This window comes from Rhinolophus ferrumequinum, chromosome 17 (assembly GCF_004115265.2).
Source record: "Rhinolophus ferrumequinum isolate MPI-CBG mRhiFer1 chromosome 17, mRhiFer1_v1.p, whole genome shotgun sequence".
NCBI classification, from domain to species: Eukaryota; Metazoa; Chordata; class Mammalia; order Chiroptera; family Rhinolophidae; genus Rhinolophus; species Rhinolophus ferrumequinum.
The window spans coordinates 42459367-42486220 of NC_046300.1; the positions used below are offsets into that span (position 1 = coordinate 42459367).

The following is a 26854-nucleotide window of genomic DNA, read 5'->3' on the forward strand; positions in this document are numbered from 1 at the left end:
CCATGACATTTAAAGTATTTAATAGACACTGTGCTATACACCTGAAACTGATATAAAATAATATTGGATGTCTACTGTAACTGAAAAAAAAGAATTTAAAAAAAGTATTTAACAGAACCTTGTGGCCAATCCTTTTTTAAGTCAAAAGAACTCTAATATTGATAGTCATTTCCCTAATTTATTTAACATAAGTTTGGATTTTTTGTATTTCTTATTGTTTTCAATGTATAGATAATTTGGCTTGAATTTTTAAAGCATTCACATTGACATGCAATGGTATTTTATGACCTTGTTTAGAGGATTTTCCTGTATTTTAATGTATTCATTGCAACGTGTTTTATTTGCTAGTAATATAGCTTTTTTTAAATAACAGCTTCATTGAGATATAATTCACATACCATACAATTCAACCATTTAAAGTGTACAATTCAGTGTTTAGTATATTCACAGTTTTGCAACCATCACCATATTATAACTTTATTGAATTATTTTTTATGGATAGAAAAATCCCAGCAGTGTAAAAGATCCCTGACCAGGAGTTGGAAAACCTGGCTTACTAGCCCTTGGCTCTGCCCAGCTGTGAGCAAATCTTTGGGCCTCTAGCCTTTGAAATGCAAAGGTTGAGCCATTCATTTACATGTTGAAAAGGCAACTAAGTTTCTTCTCTGTCTGTGCCAAAGGAATAAAAAAATAACACTGCAGTGCTTGTCCTGGAAGAGCCCACAGTGCAACAGGTAGATAATAAGGTTTCATCCAGCTCGAATGGTTACTGTCTTCTTGGTCCTTCTTGGACCATTTACACAAATTTAGCCTTTCTGGTCTTTTGGAATGGAAAACTACAGGAAGTGTCATTTGGTTAATGGTTGAGTATTTGAACACTAGGTAGGGCTGTGTTCTTTGTGACTATAACTTCACTCTTTGCAATTCAAGTACTGTCTCCATGTGACTATTATAGAGGAGACTACATGTGACTTTCCCTTTTTTTCTATCTTGAAAAGTACTCACAAATCTCTCAAGCTGGGCTTTTTGAAAGTTCCTTCAAGCCTTGCCCCTTCCTCTTTCCAGTAAAGATTTTTCTCCTTGGCAGTAGTGCCAGTGCTATCTATGCAGTTCAGGTTGGGGCATTCCCAGTAAGATACAAACAGCTATTCACGAATCTTGAGGGCTTTCTTTTTTTCCCCAGGCCTCTCTGGCAGTGACCCAAGAGTTCACTGGCTTTTCACTCTGAACAACAAATAACAGTGCTGCTGAGACAAGCTCCTAGTTCACCTTATACTGGAGAACCAGATCAGCACAGTAGCAGTCTTCTGAATTGACATTTTTCCTTTGAGTAAGGATGCTTTTTATTTATACTCTCTTAACCTTAAATAGCAAACAGACTGCTTTTTTACAACCTAAGTGGAACAACTTTCTTGGAGAACAAGTGGTATTTCGTTGAATAGGAACATTTCCCCAAACTTACTCTTTTCTTTGCATCTTTGGTTTGTTAGCATCTCAAAATAGCTTCTGTTTTCACCGAGTTTCTGTAAAAGTTACCAGAAAAAGAGAGAGCGAAGAATTATTGAGCAGGACCTGGTGAATGAGGATGAAGAATAAGAATTTGGCAGTGAAGGGGCTTCACAGGGTTGTGGAAAGATTTCTGGATGAATCGGGGACCCACGTCCTTGTCCCATGTGCCACTACCCAGGAAATCTTTTAATCCTCTGGACCTCCCTTTCCCCATTAGTAAGATGAGGAGGTTACCCTTCTAGAGCCGTGATCCTATATGGAATACAAAGTTTGGAAAAGTTACTCAAGGAATCAACGAGTTATTATAGGACCTTAACATTTGTTTTGATCATCTTTCAAGAAAAGCAGTTAACCAGAGCAGATCCCTGGCTAAATGTATGAGAATAATTCAAAATATTTATAGCTGAATTTGCCAAGCATAAGGGTGTTACCTGATTGTGCCATCGACTCATTATGCAACCCTGGACAAGTCATGCTACTGGGCTGCTCCTTGGTTTTACTTTCTGCAGATGATTGCAATAATACTAAACTCACCTAATTACTGAAAGCCTTAATTAAGGTCTGTTAAGTCCTTGTAATTACAAGGGAGGAGGTGGTAGTATTGAATAAAGTGGCTTACCTGCCATATGAGAGATTTTTATGTTATAAGTATTCCATTAGAAAAAAAGTAGGGACAGAAGGTAAAAGAAGTTAGGTTCTAAAGCCTGATTTATAAAATAGTTATGTTTTATAATGTTGCTTTTTATAATTAATTAAAAAAGGAAACTGTACTTTGAGATATACATCATTCTCTTTCCTTGCTAATACAATTTTAATTTGGAGTTTCTTATAGTGTATGTGTCTTTCATGTGCCAGCTTAATTTTGTCAGAAATGATCTCTATTCGACAAATGAAAGGCAATGTAAGCCCTGTTTTCTAGACTAGGAGGAAAATTTGGTGACAGCACTAAGTGGTTTAGAAATGCTGGACACATTTCAAATATATGGAGTTCTTATTTGGCACTTCCAAGCCCTTCCCTTGTTTAGAAAATCAGTCAAAAGCAGCACGATGGTTTAAAAAGTTTAAAAAGTGTAAATTGGCATGACTACTCCGAAGAGTAATTTGGCAATTCTACTTCTAAGTATATTCCTTAGAACAGTGGTTCTCAAAATGGGGTCCCTGGACCAGCAGCATCAACATTACCTGGGAACTTGTTAGATACTTGGGAACTATACTTGGGTACAGGTATGGGCTCAAGTCTAGGTAATTACTAGCTGTGTGAATTTGGGCAAATTAACTTCCAAATTACTATACTTGAGCCCATACCTGTACCCAAGTATAGTTCCCAAGTATCTAACAAGTTCCCAGGTAATGTTGATGCTGCTGGTCCAGGGACCCCATTTTGAGAACCACTGTTCTAAGGAATATACTTAGAAGTAGAATTCAGGGCTCAGTCTGAATCAGGAAGCTCTACTGAAACAGAAATTCTGGGGGATGGCCTAATAATGTGTTTTAACAAGGCCTCCAGGTGATTCTGATGGTTGCAAAAGGTGAGAACCTCTGACCCAGAGAAACTTTTGTCAGTGTACACCAAGAAACACACACAAGGAAGTTTGCTTCAGCAAAAGGTTCGTACGTAATATCTCATTTAATCGTCCCAGCAACCTTATGAGCTTGATTCTGTTATTAATCCCATTTTACTGATCAGGAATTATGCCCAGGGTCTCAGAGGTAGTAAGAGATGGAGGTGAGATTTGAACACATTCCCTAACTATAGTGCAGTCTTTAAAACAGAATCTCAGAACAGACTAGAGCAATTTGTATTTTCATGAATTTGGGGAATGTCAAAGACAGCAGCTTCTGCTGTGTATTCAGGAGAAAAATTCTTTTTATTGATCAAGGCATTCACTAGTACGTTAGGCGCTTTACATTTATTATCTCACTCAATCTTTGTAACAGTTCCTTGAGGTATGTCTATTACCCCAATTTTACAAATTAGAAGTTAAGTAATTTGGGGCTGGCCCGGTGGCTCAGGCAGTTGGAGCTCCATGCTCCTAACTCCGAAGGCTGCCGGTTCGATTCCCACATGGGCCAGTGGGCTCTCAACCACAAAGTTGCCAGTTCGATTCCTCGACTCCCGCAAGGGATGGTGGGCTGCGCCCCCTGCAACTAGAAAATGGCAACTGGACCTGGAGCTGAGCTGTGCCTTCCACAACTAAGACTGAAAGGACAACAACTTGAAGCTGAACGGCACCCTCCACGACTAAGATTGAAAGGACAACAACTTGACTTGGAAAAAAAAGTCCTGAAAGTATACACTGTTCCCCTTCCCCAATAAAATCTTTAAAAAAAAAAAAGGAAGTTAAGTAATTTGCCCAAATTCACACAGTTAGTAATTACCTAGACTTGAGCCCATACCTGTACCCAAAACCTATGCTCTTTCTACTGTAGCTATTAATAATTTTCTTTTTCCTTAGTCAAGTTCAAAATCAATTCACAATAGAGCGTGAACTACTCAAGTTATATATAGATAACAGAAAAGATGAGTTCTAAATAAAGAAGTAAAATGCTTTTGTCCACCATAAAATTAAGTGAAGAACAAGAAGATTATAAAATAAATATTTCCCAAAGGACATTTATTCCATTTGTACTGACTTCTTTTTCAAAACCCATGGAGAGTTTCCTCATTTAAGTGAAATATTTATTTTGTTTTCTTTCTTGTGTCATGATTTCTCTGATTTTGGCGTAAAACAGGAGATTCTGGGGTTGCTTAGTAGAGTAATAATTATTTTGTGTCAGCCAGCCTAATAGATTCTAAGACCTTCAGGGCTAAGTTTGGGACAGTTCCTTTGCATGTGTAAACCCATAGCTTGAGCAATACACTTCTGGAATTTTTCTTCTGAATGTTCTGCTTTTCTTCAGGTGAAAATCGTAGCAATGAATGAGAATGTCGCTCTTAGGTCAGCCCTCGATAAAAATCTGAAGAGTGCTGTGACCGCTGCTTTCCTCATGCTCCCTGAAAGCTTTTCTGAAGAAGACCTCTTTATAGAGATTGCTGGACTCTCCTATTCAGGTTAGTAGGTTTGCTGCCCACATTTTCTGCAAGGTTTGTTGTTTGAAGACTATACAAACACCTCACTCCTCATTATGCACTGGAGCTGCAGCTACCTTAGTTCCGAATCCCACTACTTCCTGTGTAGGTTACTGCAAGAAAGCCGGGATTTGTTTCCTTGCCTCCTCTCGTGCTCTCCACATCTGTACATAGATTACCCCAGGGTACTCTTTTTGTTGTTGTTATTGTTAATTTTTATTTTGAAACAATTTCAAACTTACAGAAAAGTTTCAGTAACAATACACAAAACCCACTTTCCCTCTCCCCAGATTTACCAATTTTAACATTTCACCATATTTGTTTTATCATTCTCTCTGTATCAGCGGTGTTCAAATTTTAATGTGCATCAGCATTCCCCAGAGGACTTGTTAAAATAGAATACTGGGCCCACTCCCAGACAGCTCATTTTAGTAGGTCTGGGGTGGGGCCCAAGAATTTGCATTTCTAGCAAGTTCCATTTCTAGCAATGCTCCTTTAGGGATCCACTTTGAGAACAACTGTTCTCTCTGTATGTGTAAAGACACTGTATTATGTTTTTGGTTTTTTTTTTAACTATTTGAGAGTAGGTTACATATACCATGTCCCCTTCAGGCCAAATACTTCAGTATGTGTTTCCAACAAACAGGGACATCCTCTTACATAACCACAGTACAGTTATCAAATTCAGGAAATTTAACATTGATGTAGTACTTTTATTGAATTGACGATCCGTATTCTAAATGTTAGTTGTCCCGATAATATCCTTTATAGTATTTTTTTCTCTCCAGTATATGATCCAGTCAAGGATCGTTCATATATTGTATTGAGATGTCGTGTCTCTTTTATCTTTTAATCTGGAATGCTTCCTCAGCCTTTCTTTGTCTTACATGACATTCACATTTTTGAAGTCTACACACCAGTGATGTTTATGCCCTGAGAAGCAGTGTTTTCTCCCTTCTAAACAATCTATGGGGAAACTTTTGAAGATCATGCAAGTATTCTGCTTCTTACCAAGCTTTTTCTTCTGTGTCAAGCATCCACTGATGATTCTTGCTCAAACCCATCTTTACCATGACAGTTATAAAGTGGTGACTTTCCAACTCCACCACTTCCGCCACATTAAGAAAAAGCTTTCCCTTCTTCCTTATTTATGTGTGTATGTATGTGTATGTTTGCATGCCTGTATGTATATATCTAAATATTAACTTGCTTTCCCCTTAAACCAGTTGTGTTCCTTAGAGATGTCAAGGGCTTCTTCAGAGGGCAAGGGGAAAGCTAAGAGGTTAGAGCCCTAGCCCCTCCACACTGGCTGCAACCAGAGCAGTGCCACACTTAATCTGTTTAATGTATTTGGGATCTGTGTAAAATTTCATTTATAAAAACATAATCTGCTACTTAAAAAATAGTTTGAAAACCACTATCTTAAGTAAATATCCTCTTTTCCAACTTTTAAGTATGAGTCAAAGAACTCTATGCTCAAAAGATTGCAAAAGCAGTTTGCTCATTTTCTAAATCCCTGTACAAATAAGATTTCATGGAAATATAATGCTGAAAGAGACCTTAAAGGTCTTGTTCTTCAGCTTTTTTTTCCCAAAACGTGCCTAACATGACCACAACTGTAATTGCAACACTGGGTAAGGAGGAAGTGAAATAACCTCTGTCTTTGGTTATTTCCAGCTTCATCTGGCAGCATCCCTGCCATTCAACAAAAGATTGTCGGGGGTGGAGAGGCAGAGAGTGGTGTGGCTGTGTACCTGGATTCCCCACATGCAGATGTGGGGAAAGGGTCACTTTGTTCGGGTAGCTCCCTCCCCATGCTCCCTGTGAGAAAGACTGACTTTGTGGCAGAAAATGCAGAATTGTTCTCTACTTTGCCCACACCACAACCACTCCTTTTCTCCAGGTAATCAACATCAGCATAGTGTTGGGCAGCTTCTAGGAGTTCTCTATAAATTCTGAACATTGACTGAAGAAGTTTATCAAATGACATAACTGCTTTCACCTAGTATTGGCAGACTTTAAGTTAGCATGTAAGCTGCGATCAACCTGATTTTTGCTTTACCTCTTGGAAGGACTATGTGTTATACTCCTGATTCCTGCTGTGCTCTGAGACATATACAAGTTGTTTAATGAATACTTTCTGACTCATAACAGTATCAGCCTGTTTACTTCTTTTGTAATATTTATTAAGGGCTGCTGTATAGCAGCGCTGTACCAGACACAGGTAGGTAGGTGAGTAGGTAGGTAGGTAATTTATTTCACCGTTAAAGCCTCATACAACAGCCTTATTTGTTTAACAAATAGTTATTGTGTACCTTCTAGTGCCACACAGTATGCTAGGCCCTACGTGTACACTAGTGAGCATGACGTCATGAAACATCTCACTGGAGTTCATGTCTTTTTAGGGAGAGACAGATAACAAAGGAGCAATAAGTTGATTTCAGATAGTAGTTAAATGCTATGAAGAGAAGAAAATAAATCAAGATGAGGGTAGGGTTGTCTTTGCAATGGATAGTTGGGGAAGGCTCTCTGAGCTGGTGACGAGAGCTGAAGGATCTGAGCTGAGATCAGGGAAGGATCTGAGCTGAGATCTGAATAGCGATAAAGAGCAGCCCTGAGCTGTTTGGGGAAGGGCAGTCAGAGAAAGGGAGTTGCTTCCCAAGAGCCAGGTTTCAAACCTTGGTGTGTCTGAGTCCAGCCTTCTCAACCTGCAGTCGCTCCCATTTCTCAGCTAGTCTCCTCTTGTTTCCTTGCCATTATATTATTTATTGCTTAACCCAGATTTGGATCTGAGAATTTGGCCTCACATCCTACATTACTCATTTCAGTGAGGTTGGCTTCTTCTTGCTGCAAAACGTAGGACACAATACTTGGCAAATCCTCTCCAGAGGGAACTGGTTACAACGCTATGCAGTCCCTAGCTTATGTATGAGACATTTTCCAAAAAGTCGTCTATAAGCCAATTGTTTAATAATGGGAACATATTTTCCCATTGAAACAACATTAATGTGATGGTAGTTCTAAGTCAGGACATGGTATAATTAATGGTTACCTGGTCCACAATATGGTGGAATAGTGAGGTTAGGGAAGGATCCAGGCCCTGCAGGTAGTATCTCTCATAGGTATGAGAATTGCCCCAGGCGATGTGTTGAAAGGCAAGCTTTCCTCCTGCCTTTCCTAGGCTGCTGAGAACCCTTTATCCTTGAACTAATTGGTTTCTATCCCTTTGGCAAACCACTCAACCTCCCAAGCCCTCAGAGTATTCCAAACTTGAAACCACCCACCAATCTCTATTTACAATTTTGACTCTTGTTCTCCACCTGTTTCTAGTTAGAGATAATACGTTGGCCCTACCCTATGAAGTTCAACGTTTCTCCCTGGAGGGGTTAGACAGAAAACAGTGTTTCTCCATGTTACTGGTCAAGTTCCCGCCAGTAATTGCTGACAGAGACAAGGTCTGTCAGTATTACTAGTAGTAAGAATAGCCCCTTACATTTAATACAGTATTTAAGGATCACTTTGACTGCCTTGGGGTCAGTATTTATGGCGTTACTGTGGTAAATGATGGTGAGAAAGGAGTAGGTGGAAGGTGAGCCTGTGAAATTGTGGAAGACAAAGCTTTCTAATCCTTCAGTTATTCTTAAAAGTCAGCATTTAAGTGAATAGAAAAGGAAAACCAAATAAACTTTAAAGGTTTACCTTGAACTTTCTTAGGGAAGTACAAACTATTAAAATGACTAATATTAGGTAATGATCCTCCTTTAACATTTATCAAGTGAATCAGCATTTCATACCTTATAAAGCATTGAAGATAAATTTTTGCTCGAAGGAACTTCACACTAATAAACATGCAGTCATAGTGAGTCAATTCTGGACTTACAAAGTAACATGTGTGAAAAAGGCATGGGGGCTGTGAAGGAACATGGCTTGTTCAGGGGAGGAGTCGATTGATGTCACTGAAGTGCAAGACTGTGGCAGGCAAAGATAGCATTTAATATTCTATGCCAGGAATGACTCTCAAAACTTATTAGTATTTTTTTTTTTAATTGGGTACCTCTTATGTGCCAGGCACTATTCTTTTTTTCTTTTTAACTTTTATTTATTTTAAGAGTGTTTTTCCAGGACCTATCAGCTCCAAGTCAAGCAGTTGTTTCAATCTAGTTGTGGAGGGCGCAGCTCACAGTGGTCCATGCGGGGATCGAACCAGCAATCTTGCTATTAAGAGCACCACAATCTAACCAACTGAGCTAACTGGCCACCCTGACTCAATGCTTTTGATCTAATAACTAATTTAATCCTCGCAACAACCCTTTGATTTGGGTGCGATATTATTGCTGCATTTTACAGAAAACTGAGGCCCCTGTCTGTCTAAAGTCAGTTGTCTGGTAAGTTAGTGGTAGTGGAGCTGAACTTTTAGCCCATACTCTTAACCATTTAAATTCACTGCCTCTCTTATATTTTGGAGAAGAGATTAGACGCAGGCTAGGTTGGACCAAGCATTGAACACAAAGTGAAAAAAATTGGAATTTGACAAGCTGTACCCAATTAGGAGCCAGAGAAGGTTTCATTTCAAGCATTGCAAGATTGGTTATTGTGGAAAGATAATTTTGCCAGCACTGTGCAAGATGAGAGAGACTGAAAATGGGGAAGTGTTATTCATTCAGCAAATAATTACGAGAGTATCCTCTGCCAAGCACTCTTCTAAGCTCTGGAGATGAAGGAAGTAAAGAAGGCAGGCATGGTCCCTGTGCTCGTGGGGCTTTCATTCCAGTTGACAAGTCAGACAGGAAACATGTGGCAGCACTAGAACAGGGAAAGAAGGTGAAGAAGTCTTCCTGTAGTGTAATCAGGGAAGGCCTCACGAGGAGGTGACATTTGAACTGAGCACCAACAGATGAGGACCGGTGAGGAGAGCCCAGATGAGAGCTGTGCAGGCAGGGAGGAGCCTGCTGGGAGGATAGTTAGGACCCGCTTGGTGTTTGCTCACCCTGTGTCCTTAGCCTCTGGAACCCTGCGTGGCACATAGTAGGCACTCTGTACATTATGTGTTGGCTGGGTGGACAGAGACCAGCGAGTGTGAATGATGATGAGGGCTTGAACTAGAGCAGTGCTTTAGGGAAGTGAGCGACTTCACATGAAAATAACCAACGCGAAATCCCTACCTACTTAAATTAAGCATCCTGTTTTGAACCTTGCTTTTTTTTTTTAAAACATGTTACTTCATGAAAGGCAACATTAGTGAAGTGCTTAAAGCTGGGGCTCTGGAGTCAGATTCCTGGCTTCAAATGTAGCTGTACCCTTAATTAACTTTCCATCTCTGGACCAGTTTCTTATTTCCTTATGAATCAGTTTCTTCACTTCTAAAGAAGCTTTTTAGACACATTAAATTAAATCGTACATACAAAGTGCTTAGCACAGTGTCTGGCACATAGTAAATGCTCAAGAAATGTTAGCCATTATTATTTTAGATACGTGTTTGCTTGTATTAACACAGCCACTTGATATGCTAGACAATAGAAAGGGAAAGACTACAGTTAGACCTGAGTTTGAACATTAGCTTTGTCGAGATGCTTAAACCTTTCTGAGCCCCAGTTTTCTTATTTGTAAAATGGAAATAACTATCTCATAAAAAGGTTTTCAATGAGCTAATATATATATAAAAATCTCTAGCATCATACCTCATTGATAGTTGGTGCTCAGAAAATGATTGCTATTATGACTTATTACTATTATTATGTATTATTGCTGGCTACATAGTTTTTCCCAGGTTGGGACATGATGTTTTGCTCAGTCATTCAGTGATTGATGGACACTCAGGTTGGCTCCATTTATAATTGTTTCATTAATGACACTCCTGTGAATCACTGTGGACAATTTACTTTGGTGGGGAAGAGGGCACGGGGGCATTAACTTCCTTGGACATGGTCTCCAAAGTGGAATTATGTTGTCAGTTGTAAGAATTACAAAGCTTGTTACATGTTGATAAATAATGTCTGTCAAAATTAGCAGAATACTTAGATCAGGTGATTCAGTCCTTTGAAGTCTTTAGGAGTGAACGATATCTTCAAGCGCTCTTGTGTAAAAGAGAGAATGGGGCTTTTTTTCCATGCCAGATTGTCTGAACACAGGCTCAGCTACTTCTAGGAATAAGATAAAGCTGTGAAGAAGTTTAGTTTCCAGTTGAGTGATTCTTGGAGAAAAAAATTAGAAATGGGGGCCAGCACTCTAAAATATGAATAAATATCCCCATTTCTAGATCCTAGTAAAAGTCAGTAAAGAAACTTTTTCTCTGGAGTGAGAGCTATTCAGATTTATTCCATGACAGTCACACCATCTGAAACCTTGCAGACAGTGTCACTGGATGACATGCATATTGGGGATTGGCTAGTTCAGTAATTTGAAAGCATATTTCTCTGTGCTTGGCAAGCTTGAGCTTTTGCTGAAACTTCAGTTGAAACTCTTTGTGCTTGTCACTAATTTCTGAGAATGCGACACTCCTGAAGGATTAATTGTCAACAATATCTAACATTTATGGAGTACTTACTGCTTATCAGGTATTGTTTTGTTTTCCACACATTAACTCATTTAATCCCTGAAACTTATAAACTAGCTACTATTATTGCTTCCATTTTACATGTGAGGATACTGAAGACCAGAGAAGTTAAGTACCTTGTCTTGGGTCATATAGCTTTTGAGTGCTAAGCTAGGATTTGAACATAGGTGGTTTGGTTCTAGAACCTTCACTCTTTTTTAAAAAAACTTTTATTTATTTTAAGTGTGATTTTCCAGGACCCATCAGCTCCAAGTCAAGTAGTTGTTTTAATCTAGTTGTGGAGGGCGCAGCTCACAATGGCCCATGTGGGGTTCGAACTGGCAACCTTATTGTTAAGAGCACCGCGCTCTAACCAACTGAGCCAACCAGCCACCCCTAGAACCCTCACTCTTGACCTTTCACTGCTGTACAAAGGTTCTGTCCTGGCGAGTATCATTACTGGTTCACACCTGGGACACTCTTCCCCCAGGGATCCGTGTGACTCACCTCCCACTCCCGGTCATCGTTCTCTGCTCGTGTTTTCTTCGTAGCACTTTCTACCAACTGAAATACTGTTTATTTTATTTGTTTATAGATTTGTTTGTCTTTGGTCTGTGTTTCACCACTAGAATGCAGAGGGCAGAGATGTTTGTCTTGTTTTGCTCACTCTACCCAACTGCTTACAATAATACTTGACCCTTACTTGGTACTCAGTAAATAATGAATAAATGAATGAATGAATGAATGGACGGTTGTGATATTGGTTCCTCCCTGAACTGGTATCATAAACCTGATTCCTCCTCATCCCTCCCCACACCCATTCATTTCGTGTTCTGTAAAGTGTGTAAAAGAAAAAGTGATTCAAATTTATATCACTAAGTACATCAGCTATTTATTCTTATCTCATTCTCTTCTACATGTGAGTTAGGACAGTATGGGGTCTTCTGCAGCCATGGAGGTATTTTTGAGGATGTGTTTTGAATGGTGCATTAAACTGCCTCCTAGAAATACTGCCTTAGTCATCTTTGTTTAAATAAGTATTATTTTGTCCACATGCAAAAGAATGAGGTTGAACCCCTAACTTACACCACACACAAAATTAACTCAGAATGGATCATGTATGTAAGAGCTAAAGCTATAAAACTCTTAGAACTAAGAGTGACTTTGGGTTAAGCAGTGGTTTTATAGATACACGCCAAAAGAACAAACAACAAAAGAAGAAATAGATACATGGGATTATATAAAAAGTGAAGTTTTGTGCAGCAAACAATACCATCAAGAAAGTGAAAAGGCAACCAATAAAATGGGATAAAAGGTTTACAAATCACATATCTGATCCTAAGGGACTAGTATCCAGAATATATAAAGAATTCTTAGAATGCAGTAAAAAGACAAATAACCCAGTATAGAACTAGGCAAAGGATTTAATAGACATCTTTCAAAGAGTATACAAATAGCACATAAGCACATGAAAAGATGCCCAATATCATAAGTCATTAGGAAAACGCCAATGAAAACCACAGACACCACTTCACACCCACTACAATGGCTATAATAAAAAAGACAAACGAGAACAAGCGTTGACGAGGATGTGGAGAAATTGAAACCCTCGTACACTGCTGGTGGGATTGTAAAATGGTGCAGCTGCTTTGGAAAAACAGTCTGTCAGTTTCTCAAAATATTAAACACAGAGTTACCATATGGCCCAGCAGTATCTACCCAGGGGAAATGAGGATATATCCACACAAAAACTTGTGCACAAATGTTCATAGCAGCACTGTTCATAATAGCCTAAAAGTAGAAACAACCCAAATGTCCATCAACTGAGGAATGGATAAATAAAATGTGGTACATCCATCCAGTGGAATATTATTTAGCCATAAACAGAAATAAGTACCAATACATGCTACAGCATGATGATCTTTGAAAACACTATGCTGTCATAAAGACCATATGTTATACAATTTCAGTTATATAAAAAGTCCAGAATAGGCAAATCTATCGAGACAGAAAGTAGGTTAGTCTTTGCCTTGGTTCTGGGAGTGAAAGGGTGGAGGGGATGGAGAGTGACTGCTCGTGGATACAGCATTTCCTTTAGGGAGACCAAAGTTTTCTAAAGTTAGATGGGCACATAACTCTAAACATACTAAAAAAAACATTGAATTGTATACTTTATGTGGGTGAATTATATGCTATAGGAATTATATCTCAAAAAAAGTTGTTAAGAATCAGTATTATTTTGCCGTTATCAACCTCCAGTTTGGGCTACGTTCTTAACTATACATAAGAAATACTCCCTCTGTACTCTGCCCTGAAGGTCTGTTTTCATGTCACTTGCTGCCTGAGGTAGGGCATATCATATATCTTTATATCTCCAATGTCTAGCACAGGTCCTGGTATTTACTAGCTACACAAATATTCATTGAACTGAAATGACAACAGCATTGCAATTAGTTTAAGAGGGGAAAAAGTTAGGCAGTCTTTATCTTCAAAGACTCGGGGCGAAGCATTGGTGGTTCAGTGGTAGAATTTTTGCCTGCCAAGAGTCAGGGCTTCCCCTACCCTCTGTCCTTTGGTGTATATATATATATATATATATATATATATATATATAATCTCACAACAGCAATATCTGCTTTACTACTTACGAAGCATTCTCAGATACACTCATCATTTAAATATAAAAAAGCAACCTTGTGAGGGTAATAGAATTGTTACAGCCATTTTACAGAGAAGGAAACCGACTCAGAAAGGTTCGCCTCCAGTCACCCAGGGACACTGCCGGCCCTGAAACTCACAGCCTTTCCACGGCACTTCACAGCCCCTCAGCTCCCTACATTCATACTGAAGTCCCTGACCACTGGTGGCGTGCCAGAATCACAGAGCAGGCCAGTACAGGTGGTTTATAAGCCTCTGAGTTTGTCTCATTTCAGAGTCAAAGAGAAATTAATCCTTTTGGTTACCCATTGTATTAGATTGGCAGTTTTTGGCTTGCGCAGTCAAGAGTTAAACCCATCATTTGAGGCATAAAATAAAAGTCATCAGTTTTTCTCAATCCTTGTGTTTTGTTGCAAACATCTCTGGAGTAAGAAAAATTAATCCTTACGATCAGATGCTGGTTCATTCATGCTGGGCCCACGATTGTATTTATTCTGTTCTGAAGGAATGGGTAGTAAGCCCATTTGCTTGCTGTTTCCTGTGGCTAAGCTCGTTCTGCTACACAGCAGTTGGAGAAATTCAATTCAGCATATATTTACTTACACGTCTGGATGTGCCTTCTGTGTACCAGGCAGTACAGAGGAGCTAGGGAGACAGAGATGAATAAGGCCCAGGCCTTGCTCTCAGGGTCCCTGGTATTCTAGATCCTTCAATCATGGCATGCAGTTATTCTTTGGGGAAGATTGGGATTAGTTTGCTTTTACATTTTGGTAACATACAGTCCCTCTCTCAGAATGTTGCTATCTAAAATAAAGTATAAGAACTTTATGTTTGTTGAATGTACAGAAAGAAGAAATGACACAAATGTTTAGAACTCAACAGTGATACAAACTGATCTTTCATTCCAGGGCTGGCCATGTTAGAGTCAGAGTTTGATGACAGTTCATCCTTTCAAAGATTAATAAAATCCATTCATAGACTCTAAATAAAAGCATAAGGATTTGCACAATTTTAATCCAGCTGTCTCGCCATTTACGTTTGCCAAATCATCACATCTCTGTATCCTGTGAATGTATTTTAAAATGCTAGAAGTGATATGCCCACATGACAAAAGTGAGGGAAATGGAGGAAAATTATAAAGTAGAGTAAAACTAGTCACCACAAATGTCACTACCCTGACACAGAGAGGCTGCTGGACCTTGGGCAAGTTACCTTTGCACCTCAGTCTCCTTATATGTAAAATTGGGAATAATTAGTACCTTCTTTATGAGGCTTTGCCAGGAATAAATGAGATAGCAAATGTGAAGTACACACACACACACACACACACACACACAGAAGATTGTTTTATTAGAGCAAAAACAACCATTTTTATGTAGTCCCTTTGTCTTGTTTTTCATGTGTTTTTTTTTATAAAGTTGTTTTCTTGTACTTTTATATGCCAGTTTCTTACTGCACATTGTTATATGATCATTTCCCATCCTGCTGTGTGTGATTACTGCACATTGTTCTGTGGTAGGGTGTGGGTGTGCCATTAGAGCCTATCCATGCCCCAGTTGAACATTTGGATTGCTTCCAGTTCAGTGTTATAAATAGTACTTACGTGAAGAGTTGTATGCAGGTTACTTCATCTCTGTGTCTTTGTTCCCCTGATGCTAGATGGGGTTCAAATAGTATCTACCAAAAAAAAAAAATAGTATCTACCTGAGAGGATGGCTGTGTGGGTTAAGTGAGGTAACCCAGCAAAGCACTTGGAACAGTGCCTGGCGGTACCAGATACATGACCTTTTAACCTCTGTTTGGATTTATTTCTTTAGGCTCACTCTCCAGAGATGGGGTTTTTTCATTCACTGCTTTCCAGAAGGATTTTAGCCGTTTATGATGTCAATAGCATTATATGAAAAGACCGATTTCTGTATACCCTCACTAGCAGACATCCCAGAGTGTAACTCTCTTTCCCTTTAAATCAATAGTGAAAAATAAATTCATTCATATTTGGGCAGCTTGGTATGACCTGAACTCATTTCTGCTCATTGCCCTAAGCAGTCAGATCTCATGTCACAAAGGTTGAGCTCTAGAGTCTATTTGTAAGTGTCTTTTCCTGGAGCTTTCAGTCCCCAGCTGCTGTCCACCAAAGTGTAGCAAAATGTGATCCTTGGAAGCTAAAAACCCAGCCTATTTTATTCCTTATTGAAGTACATACTCTTGGGTATCTTTTTGTTTTTTTCTGAGACAAACTAACAGTTTGCTCCTCCCAACCCCCCATGAGAAAAGAAATCTTCAAGGGTAACCACGTGTCCTGGTTTCCCTAGTTTGTACTTGTCCTGGTGTAATTATTCATAGTACCCCCTTCACTCTCAAAAGTGACCTCGTTTGGCTGATAAATTATATTGTCACCTCGTCCCATCAGATTCCTCAGCAGCCAGGTTATCCTGCCTGCATGTGCCACCACACTGCTTCCCTAGATGATTTTCTGTCCAACAAAGGATGGACACATTGCTTGCCCCAAGCTTGTCCTGGGAGGTGCTCACATGTGCCCAGCCCATTTTGAATTAACATTAACCCAATAGGCATTCACTCAAGTTTTCCCATTTTATCACTTTTTCCCCCATATCTTACAGATAGATAATTGTCAATGGCATAGGCAGGGCAGGGCATGTTAAATTTGTTTCAAAAGTTTCTCTTTGTCCTTCAGAATTATTTATTTTGCATCTCAACTCATCCCCATTTCTCACCACTTACAATTTTGAAAATTAGATCTGCTTTCAAGTTCATCTTAAATGTAAACAAGATATTAGGACTTTTACACTCACTGTTCTTGCCCTTATCAGATATAATAAGGTTGTTTATATTCATAATGCACCTCAAACGCCCTCGTGCAAACACGGCAGACAGGTCTAAGCTGAGTAGGTAGCAGGAAGGACACGGCTAAGATGACACACACAACCCCCATCTCCTTGCTTGGTCACAGGCAGAGTTTCGTTCACAAGATGAAAGTTTGTAAGTACAGAAGATTCTGCATTGGAAAAATGAAAACAAATTAGCTTCTCAGTGATGATTACCTTTTGCACTTAGGTAACTGTATTTTAACTGTCATAAAGGGCTTTATGATCTGAAAGGCTCTCTTTTTCCCCAAACAAGTGTCTGCCTTCCTTGGGTAATATGTTCACAGTTTTGAGGAACGAAAGAAAATGTTCTGAACGAGGGATGCTGCCATCTTGAACTAGTGCAGGATCCACGTGGGGCTGTAGCTCGCAGGACTTCAGATTGTGGATTATCAATGGAAAATTTGTGTTTCCGTTTGTTTTAACCAGGCGACTTTCGGATGGTGGTTGGAGAGGATAAGAAAAAAGTGTTGAATATTGTAAAGCCCAACATAGTCCACTTTCGTGAACTCTATGGCAACATACTACAGGAGAATCCCCAAGTGGTGTATAAAATCCAGCAAGGCAGACTGGAGGTAACTCTATGTGGAAAATAACTTCTGTTGTTTCTAAGGCAGGTGCTATTTTAAGGGTAAAAGTAAGGGTTAGATCAGTATGACTAGTGTGGTAACATTTATAATTTTAAAAGTAAGTTTTATATGTAAACATGTTCTTCTTTATAATTGGAATAATGCTAAAAGGTAACACAAGAGACTAGTAGTAAGAGGCCGCCTTTGGAGGGGAACCAGGGGCTGACTGACGGAGCCCGGCTGTCTTCACCATGTATATCTCTTTTGCCATTTGAAGTTCTTACTATGCATATTAATTACCAATCAAAAACAAGTGAAAATAAACTCTCAGATTACCTTCTCTCTACCCCCAATCCCATTTGCCTCTCCAGAGGGAACCTTTCTGACAGTTTGGCATTTATTCTTCCAGGTCCTTTTGCATGCACATGGATGAAGCATTTTGGTCTTTTTTTGTTTGTTTTTATTTTACATAAATGGACTCATATTATTCTGAAGCTTTCTCCCCCCCACTTGTTATGTTTATTATGTCTTGGAACTCTCCTTTTGATGCATCAAATAAAACTTTTCAAGGTACTTTTTAAAATAATATTAAGAATTTGAAAAGTAAGTATTAAAGAACTTTTCCTTGGAGTAAAATAATTTGGATGTAATATTTTTTTAAGCTATGGAAACCACAGTTGTTTATCTTTAGTGTAAAGAATACTGTGTGTTACTTTATTTTTTTTTTTTAATTTTATTGGGAAATATTGGGGAACAGTGTGTATCTCCAGGGCCCATCAGCTCCAAGTCGTTGTCCTTCAGTCTAGTTGTGGAGGGTGCAGTTCAGCTCCAAGTCCAGTTGCCTTTTTCAATCTTTAGTTGCAGGGGGCACAGCCCACCATCCAATGCGGGAATTGAACTGGCAACCATGTTGTTAAGAGCTCATCCTCTAACCAACTGAGCCATCCAGCCACCCCCATATGTTACTTTTTTTACGCTCTTCTTCTTCCAAATGATAGGGGCAACTAATATATTGAATAAAAATTAATGGAATTTGTAGAACGGAAAGGGAACTTTAAAAAATAGGAATTATTTTAAACATAGGAAAGAATGAAAAGTAACATGAAGTGCCCAGAATACCTACCACTCCTGTTGAGCAGATTTTGCTGGGTTTGCTTCAAATTGAGTTTTTTTGTTTTTAATTTTCACTTTTCTGAAAGTAAGTCTGCACATGGTTTAAAAACCAAATGGTATCTCAAGGTTTGTAACAAAATGTAGCAGTTCCCTGCTATACACCTTCCTACATCTCAGTGTGACTTCCTAGAGGCAACTGCTCCCATCTCATTAGCTGATTCTTCGGACGTTTACCTCCATAATTCTAAATAATGTGACTTGACTGTCATATCTTGATTTTTTTCAATTTCATACTTTATTTTTGTCATCTGCCTATGAAAGATGAAGATATTTTACTTTCTTATGCCACCCTCATCAACACACACACACACACACACACACACACACACACACACACACACACACTTCCCTTCCACCTAACTCCCTCTTGCTCCACATACAGTATAGTTATTTCCTAATTTTTGGTTAAGTTAATATTCAATATTTACTTTATTATGACAACTTACTTTTTCTTCATTGCTGCAATATACTACTATGAAATTTCTTTTCCTGTACAATGTTGGTTTTCTTGGAGTTAATAATTGCCTCATTTTTTTTTCACTTGCTGGGTTTTCTTCATACCTGTGTCACTAGTTCATCCTCATATTCTCTTAACAATTCTGTGAAACTTTTCCCATTATCGACAAACACATCAGGTATTTTCTCTGTTTCTTGTTTTTTTTTGGAGACATTCTTCATGGAGCCCTGTGTCTCCCATTCCTTTCTGGACTGGTTGTTTTGTAGGCTTGCTACACAGTCGTTCTCCTGGAACTTCTTTTCATTATCACACTGAGAATTTTTTTACCTCTCTCCTTTACTAGGTTTTATTTTCTGGATCTTTCACGTTCTTCTTTCATGGTTACACTTTTATTTCAATGAAGTATACCTTTGTAACGTAAGTTGTGAGGGAGGTGAATATTTTAAGACCGTGTACACCTGAAAATTCTACCCTTGCACTGATTTATAGTTTGAGCTAGATACTAAGATCTAGGCTGGAAATAATTTTCTCTTAGAGTTTCAAAGTCATAGCTTCATTTCTTCTAGTTTCTAGTGTTGCATTAAAAAGTCCAATGGCATTCAGGTTCTTATCCTTTGGATGTGAACTTTTTATCTTTCTGACAGAGTTTAAGAACTTTTCCTTTTCCCAGAATCCTTACATGATGATTTATTTGCCTTTGTCATTGTATATGTTTATTTTACGTTCATTGTTCTGGCAATTCATGAGCTTTTTTAGTCTGGAAATTAATGACCTTCAATTCTAGGAAATTTTCTTTTATTATTTCTGTAATAATTTCTTCATATCCACTTTCTTAGCTTGTTCTTTCTGAAATCCCTGTTAGTTGGTTGTTGACCTCATGGTTTGGTTTTTTTTTCTTGTTTTTTGGGGATTTCTTTTTTCTGCTTTCCAGAATAATTTTTTAAATGGATCTTCTGACACTTCCATTGATTAATTTTTCCCCCACACATAGTATAGGTAGTATATTTCCCTTTTAGCCCTGGGCTCAGTACGTAGATAGCTTCTCTTCACCCTTTGGGTTGACAGTTTTCTCCAGGTTGCTGCTGATGATGACAGGATAAAGCTCAGCACAGAAGGCCCGCAGGTCCAGCACTGTGGCCCTGAGCTGCCCAGGGGCCACCTCATCTCGCTCGTGCACTCGGTAATCCATTACATGGGTCTCCTTAGAGGCCTAGGCCACAGCCTCCCCGTGTCTGACAAGTGCTTGGAAATGGTTGTCTGGAAGGCTTCTACTTTGGTCTTGACTGCCTTCACCCTCTCCAGCACCTTCTCCTGGATTGCCACCCCAAAGTCACTTCCATCCTCAATTTTGGGGATCAGGTGCTGGATCCCTGTGATCACCAGAATGCATTTTCCTTTGAGAATCCGGACTTCTGGCTTACGTTGGGCAAGCAGGGCCAGGACCTTCTCATTCTCAGGAAGAAGGCTGTATTTAGGGACTTCTTCTCTTGCTTATCTGTTTCCATCTCATCATTCTTGGGGATGTCTGTCTTGGGGGTGTCTGGAATGGGGATGTCTGTCCAGTGGGGCCTGGGAGAGGTCAGGTCAGCCACATTGAGGGAGTCCTCTCGTGAGAGCTGATTCAGGTGTATGTCTCTCTGTGGCAAGACTCTGTGGAGGAATTCCTCAGCCTCCTGGAAGAGATGTTGCCAGAAGACGTCCACCTGTTTGCCGGCTTCCCTGTGACCTCGCAAGGCTTGGCCGTGCTGCGCCAGTTGCTAGATATTCCGTGTCCTGGTTCGCCGCCTGGCTGGTATTTTAATTTTCTCTGAATGTTCTTTTTTATCACATTCTATTCTGTTTTATGAATACATTATCTTTTCTTATCTCTTTAAAGATTTTTACTATAATTTTTGAATTTTTTTCTTTCTCTTACATCGTCTGTTTCTCTTTGCTCCTTTTCCAGTTGATTCACTCTCATCTGTAATGTTAGAGGCTTTCCTCAAGTGCTTGGATGTCCTTCATGGCCTGTTTTTAAAGAGCAGTACGTTTTTTAAAACTGCAGACTAGAAGTTCTTTTTGAATGACAGGGCTTGTCAGCTGGTGAGGTCACCATAGGATTAAGGGGCAAGGACTTAGCTATTTTATTGGAGGACCCCGATTGCCAGTATGTGTAGACTTTCTCCAGAGAGACATCATCTACTCTCTGGTTAGAGGATAGAGAAGAAGAATGTGCCTAGCTGCCAACGTTCTAGAAACTGAGCAAGGGAAAAGGGCAAGACATTTCCTTTAACGATGAAGACAAACTTATCCAAATTCCTCACTGTAGCCCGTGAAAGCCTGCATGGTGTGGGTTCTGACTGGTTTCTTATCCTGGGGAAATTTACAAGGATAAGATTAGTAGGCTGAGCTACAGTTCCAGCACTACATCCATCTGGTCTCACGGCTGCAACTGATACCCATCTTCTTCCTCCTCTACTACCCATTCTAAATTCCCCTCACCGTCAGCCAGCACTGCTGCTGGTCTAGATGAGGTGGCTCAGACCCTCCTCCCAGAGGTCGGTGCCTCAGCTGTTCTTCAGTGTTCTATCACAGGGTTTTTCAACAGTGACACTATTGGCATCTTCAGCTGGATAATTCTTTGTTTTGGAGGCCCTCCTCTTGAGAACTGCTCCACCAGGCTGGCAGCTTTGGTGCAGTACGTGGTAGGAACAGTGGAGTCGTGCTGTTGTGCCCATTTCTGCACGCCTGTGCCTCTTTTGCTCTAAAGTTGATTCCCTAAGTGAGGTTGCATGGTACAACCATGTCACACAATGAAATATTCCATAAGCCCTGGACAGGGGTACTGGTGAGGTCCTGTGGGCGGGAAAGGCAGACTCATGCTCAGAACATGTGTCACTTCCAGTCAAGATGAATTGCTGCCCCTTCCCAGGTAGAAAGGGTCCAATGTAGTCAACTGCCCACCAAGTGGCTGGTGACTTGCAAGAGATGATCCCGTATGAGGATCGTAGTGCTGGCCTTGTTACTGCCAGGATAGACTCAGTAGCAGCAGTAGCTGAGTCAGCCGCGGTGAGGAGAGCCCATGATATTGGGCCTAAGCAGAGCCTCTGTCCGCACCACCAAGCCTGCCCCTTCGATGAGCCATTGTACCAGTACCAAGATGACAGCAGCGGTTGAATCAACTGGCTAGATTGTTATTTTTGGTGGTTGTTGCTGCTTCTGTTGCTCTCTTATGGACTTATCATACAACACAAAGATCTTCATACTTTGTGTCTACTCCTATAGGTCCATCCAGAGGCCTCTTCCCCCAAATTCTTTGTCTTCAGTCTTCCAGCCTTTTTTCTTTCAGACTCCTAACCAACCAACGAACCATTCTTTACTCCCCTTGAGTCTTTGAATATTCTTGCCTTGGTCCACTTTTCCCATGTAAAGTGGATGACCAGGTATGTCGTCTGAAGCAGACTCATTGGGAGGATTTCCCCTCATTGATGTCTTTCAAGGCTATCCCTGAGTGAGGCTACAGTGCATCATTTTCAGGTTGTACATACGGTACTAAGCAAATCATCTATGAAGCAAGCCCGTCCTTTATCTTCTTCCAAAAGCCAGTCATGAGGGAGCCTCCATGTGGCCATATGCGTGAGCCAATGGGGAAGCAGAACAGTATGCGATGATGTAATAGCACAGTGGATGTTCTGGGGTCCAGGTTTCCTGCTTGTGCAGCTTGCTTGTGCCCTCTGGCCTTGCCCCTTCTAATGCTAGTGTACCTCTTCCGTCTTACAGCGGATCACTGTTGGGCCTGCCTGCCTTTATGACTTGGGGAATCTGACAGATCCCAGCTCATGATGGGCAGTTGTTGATGCATGGCCATTTGATGTCGCACAATTAGAAGCTCCATCTCTACCAGGGTCTGGTATCTGGGAGCTGATTTCACCTGGTGTATGGTGAAATCATTCCCTGTAGAGGCATGGCCTTGCTCCAGATCCCTAGTGGTCTACCTTGTGAGTGTCCTACTCGGAGTCCACCATAAGCTTCTCGTGGCTGCGTTTTACACTGAAGTTACCTTAGTACCATGGAGTGTACAAGGCGTGTGGCCCAAGTGACAGAGCTGTTTACACTGCTGCTTGGGCTGTTGCAGAGCTCTTATCTGGTCTGGGCCCCTCACAAACCTGGCAGCTTTTTATATCACGTGGTAAATGGGTCTGAGCATTATTCCCAAGTGGAATATGCTGCCTCCAGAACCTGAGGAGACCTACCAGGCATTGTGCTTCTTTCTAAGTGGTGAGAGGTGCAAGATGCAATAAACTGACCTTTACTTTCGAGAGGATGTCCCAGCATGCTCCAGGCCACTTGACCCCTAAAAACGTCACTGCTGTAGTAGGCTCCTGAAACTTCATAGAGTTACTCTTCTACCCTCTGGAGTGCATATATCTACCAAGGCCTCCATGGTACTTGCCCCTATTGCTCAGCAGGTGACAGTAGCAACATATCACTGATGTAGCGGGCCAACATGAGATTGTACAGAATGTCCAAATAGTCTGGTTTCCTTTGCAAATCTTAAGACAGAGGATGAGAGAGTTAACATAGCCCTGAGGCAAACCATAGGTATACTTTTGTCTGTCCCATATGAATGTGAGCTGCTTCTGATTCTCTTTCCTAACAGGAATGGAAAAGAATGCACTTGCCAGGTCTGTGGCCCTATCCAGATACCTGCAATTCTGTTGATCTGCTCAAGCAGGTTTACCATCTCTGGCACAGCAGTTGCAATAGGGGCTTCTACTTGGTTGAGTTTGTGGTAGTCTACTCCAGTCTGCAGTCTACTGTAGTCTACAGAATCCATTTGGATTTTGTGAGGGCCAGCCTTAATGGAGCTATGATACGGACTATCAACCTTTGTATTAGGCAGGGTTCTCCAGAGAAACAGACCCAATAGGAATGGGAGGGGGAGGGGGGAGATTGATTGATTGATTGATTGATTGATTGATTGATTGATTTTAAGGAATTAACTCACAGGATTTTGGGCGTTGGCAAGTTTGAAATTTTCAGGGCAAACTGGTAAGCAGGAGACCCAGGGAAGAGTTATGTTGTAGTCTTGAGTCTGAGGGCAATCTGGAGGCAGAATTCCTTCTTCGTCTGGAGACTTTAGTCTTTTTTCTTAAGACCTTCAACCGATTACATGAGGCCCACCCACACCATGGAGGGTAATCAGCTTTACTGACTTAAATATTAATTACATCTAAAAAATACCTTCACAGTAACATCTAGGCTAATGTTAACCAAGCAACAGGGCACGATAGCCTAGCCAAGTTGACACATTAAATAAACATCACACACCCCCTGCATCCTTTAGGTCTACAGGTGACACTAATCTCTGCCATTCCTCCCAGAATGTGTTTTTATTTTTTAATTACTCTTTTAGCCAGGGGGTGAAAATGGCAGCTTAAAAGGCTTCCACTTGGCCTACTACACTATGACGGCTCCAAAATGACAGCCCCATGTTAAAGTGTGCTTTGTAGGACCACTCCTGGTACCAGTCGTGTAAGGTCAGAATTGGGCAGATTTGAAACAAAGACCTCATCTGATCCCGTGGTGGTACCATGGAGTGAGATGGCCCTTCCTAGTTTGCCCATCATGGAGCAGAGAGGCCAGGCAGGCCTTTTATTCCTGCATTTTTCAGGTACAGGCAGCTCACTTCAGCTGAGGAGTTCTGGGAGGGCCTCTGAGAGAGTCCCAGCAGCTAGTGAAATGAGCACCCTGGCCCTAAAGCCAGCAACTGGGAGGTGCAGCACGGCACCCACTATCATGGGACCGTACTTACTTCTTCAGAATCATCAGCTTTATTGACATATATTCACATACCATAAAATTCAGTGATTTTTAGTCTAGTCACAGAGTTGTGCGACCATCACCACAGTCTAACTTTAGAACATTCCTATCACTCCAGAAGGAACCCTCATCCTATTAGCAGTCCTACCTTCTCCTCCCCTCAGGCAACCACTAATTTACTTCTGTCTCTATGGATTTGCCTGTTCTGGACACTTCATATATTAGATCGGTGCAAAAGTAATTGTGGTTTTGGGCGGCTGGTTGGCTCAGTTGGTTCGAGCGCAGTGCTCGTAACACCCAGGTCACCGGTTTGATTCCCACATGGGCCAGTGAGCAGTGCCCTCTAAAACTAGATTGAAAACGACTTGACTTGGAGCTCAGCTACGCCCTCCACAATTAGACTGAAAACAACTTGACTTGGAGCTGATGGGTCCTGGAAAAACAAACTGTGCCCCAATATTCCCCAATAAAAATTTTAAAAGTAATTGTGGTTTAAAAGATTAAAAATAATTACAAAAACCGCAATTACTTTTGCACCAACCTAATAAATAGAATCGTACAATATGTGGTCCTTTCCATGTCTGCTTTTGAAATGCAGTTTGACTCTCACTATTTAACCGAATGCTTTCACCTTCATGTCATTAACACATGAAGAATGAAAGAGTAAGGATGATTAGAATTAACAGTTTATTTGACATGTTACCTAATATTTTGTCTTTAAACACATGCTTTCAAGCAAAAATTCCAGTGCATTCTTTTCCTCAGGAGAAAGCAGTGTCAAAGACTAGTTTCTAATTCCTCGTAGTACTCAAGCCATTTTGACATCTCTAAAATTCCTGGAAATTTCATAGTTAAAGCCTTACAGTAATATGAGGTCCTTTTGACCAATCTCAATACTTGGCCCCAAAGTATGAGTCCATAAATATCATTTCTAGCATATTTTGCAGAAATACCCACTTTTTCTTTGTCACTTATCTAGCCAAAGCTGAGTAGAGGTCGAAGCCTATGAATTTAGAACCATCTGAATGACAAATATGAAATATTTAGGTTAAAAAAACCCTTCACCATTACTGGAGCCACTGAATAGCATTTTCTTCTTCTTTGCATAGGTAATTCTTTGCATAGATTTTGTAGATAAAACTAGAAAATTCAGACATTGGCATATACTCCATAAATATTTGTTGAATGAAAAAAGGTAGTAGAATAAGTAAATTCTAATTATTAAGAAAGTTGGTCATATCTGGAAAATCTGAATCTAAAATTTAGTACATTCATTTGTCTGATATTTTTCTCAGTGTTCTGTTAAATTAAAACCTAAGCATTTGTTAAAAGAATGCAGAAAGATTCTTACTTGGAAAATAATGTGATGAGCTGTTGAGAGCAGTGTTACTGGTTTTCAACTTGGCAGGCAGTCAGTGTTTACATGATTTTGTAAAAATTTAGATCCATGAAGTAAAGTATATTAGACTGGGAGTTAGGCAAGCTAGGTGTGGCCACAGCTCTGTGGCCAACTGTTGATTCAAAGGTTTCCAAGTAAAGTCTGATGCATAGTTTTATGTATGTTATATTTCTATATTTATCTTTCAATTTCATGTATTTTAGAATACATTGGAAACAAAAACCACTGGTGTGACTTCAACTCCTATTTAAGAAATAATGACAACTAAGTTTTATTGATGCAGTTATTCATTCCCTTATTTAACCCGTGTTTTTTGGGTACCTACTATGTGCCAGGAGATTAAAAGTGAATAAGATTAGTTTTTGTCATGACTTTATTCCTGCAGTTTATGAAATACAGCATGGTATGTAAAAAACCCTAAAGTCAGGAGAGGCAAATTTAGATCCCACGCTTTCTGGTTGGCTGCAGGATCTTGGCTGTGTTACCCTGTGTCCCTGTGTTTAAAATGGAAGAGGTAATTTGATTGCCTGAATTTGCTGGGGCTTCAATGGATGTTAGCTGCAGCCTCACTTCCTTTTAACTGCTGCATTTAAGACAAATAGAAATTTTAAAAACTGGGAGTCAGAAATTGATCCTTAAAAAAAAATTCTATGCTTTTCTCATTTAGAAATGGAATATTATAGGAAAAGAATTGGCTTTTTTGAAGGAGCTTAAAATCTTGAACACTTATGCCTTCAGTTTCAGAAATGAGAATGTCTCCTTAACATGCTGCCTAGTCTAGGGTATGGGGTTCATACATG

At 40.1% G+C, this 26854-nt stretch overlaps 1 protein-coding gene and 1 pseudogene across 8 annotated transcripts in view; one reads left to right on the top strand and one right to left on the bottom strand.

The window, feature by feature from the left end:
• TAMM41 (TAM41 mitochondrial translocator assembly and maintenance homolog) overlaps positions 1-26854 on the top strand; it is an 87666-nt gene that overhangs the window by 8335 nt on the left and 52477 nt on the right. For 7 of the 8 annotated variants that reach the window (XM_033132819.1, XM_033132812.1, XM_033132815.1 and 4 more), the window contains exons 4-5: positions 4411-4561; positions 17084-17229. In XM_033132819.1, coding sequence (XP_032988710.1) covers positions 4411-4561; positions 17084-17229 — 297 coding nt within the window. Of the gene's footprint in view, positions 1-4410; positions 4562-17083; positions 17251-26854 lie in introns of those variants that run through there. The other variant, XM_033132818.1, reaches the window with a different exon arrangement.
• On the bottom strand, positions 19878-23669 carry LOC117037076 (proteasome activator complex subunit 2-like; annotated as a pseudogene).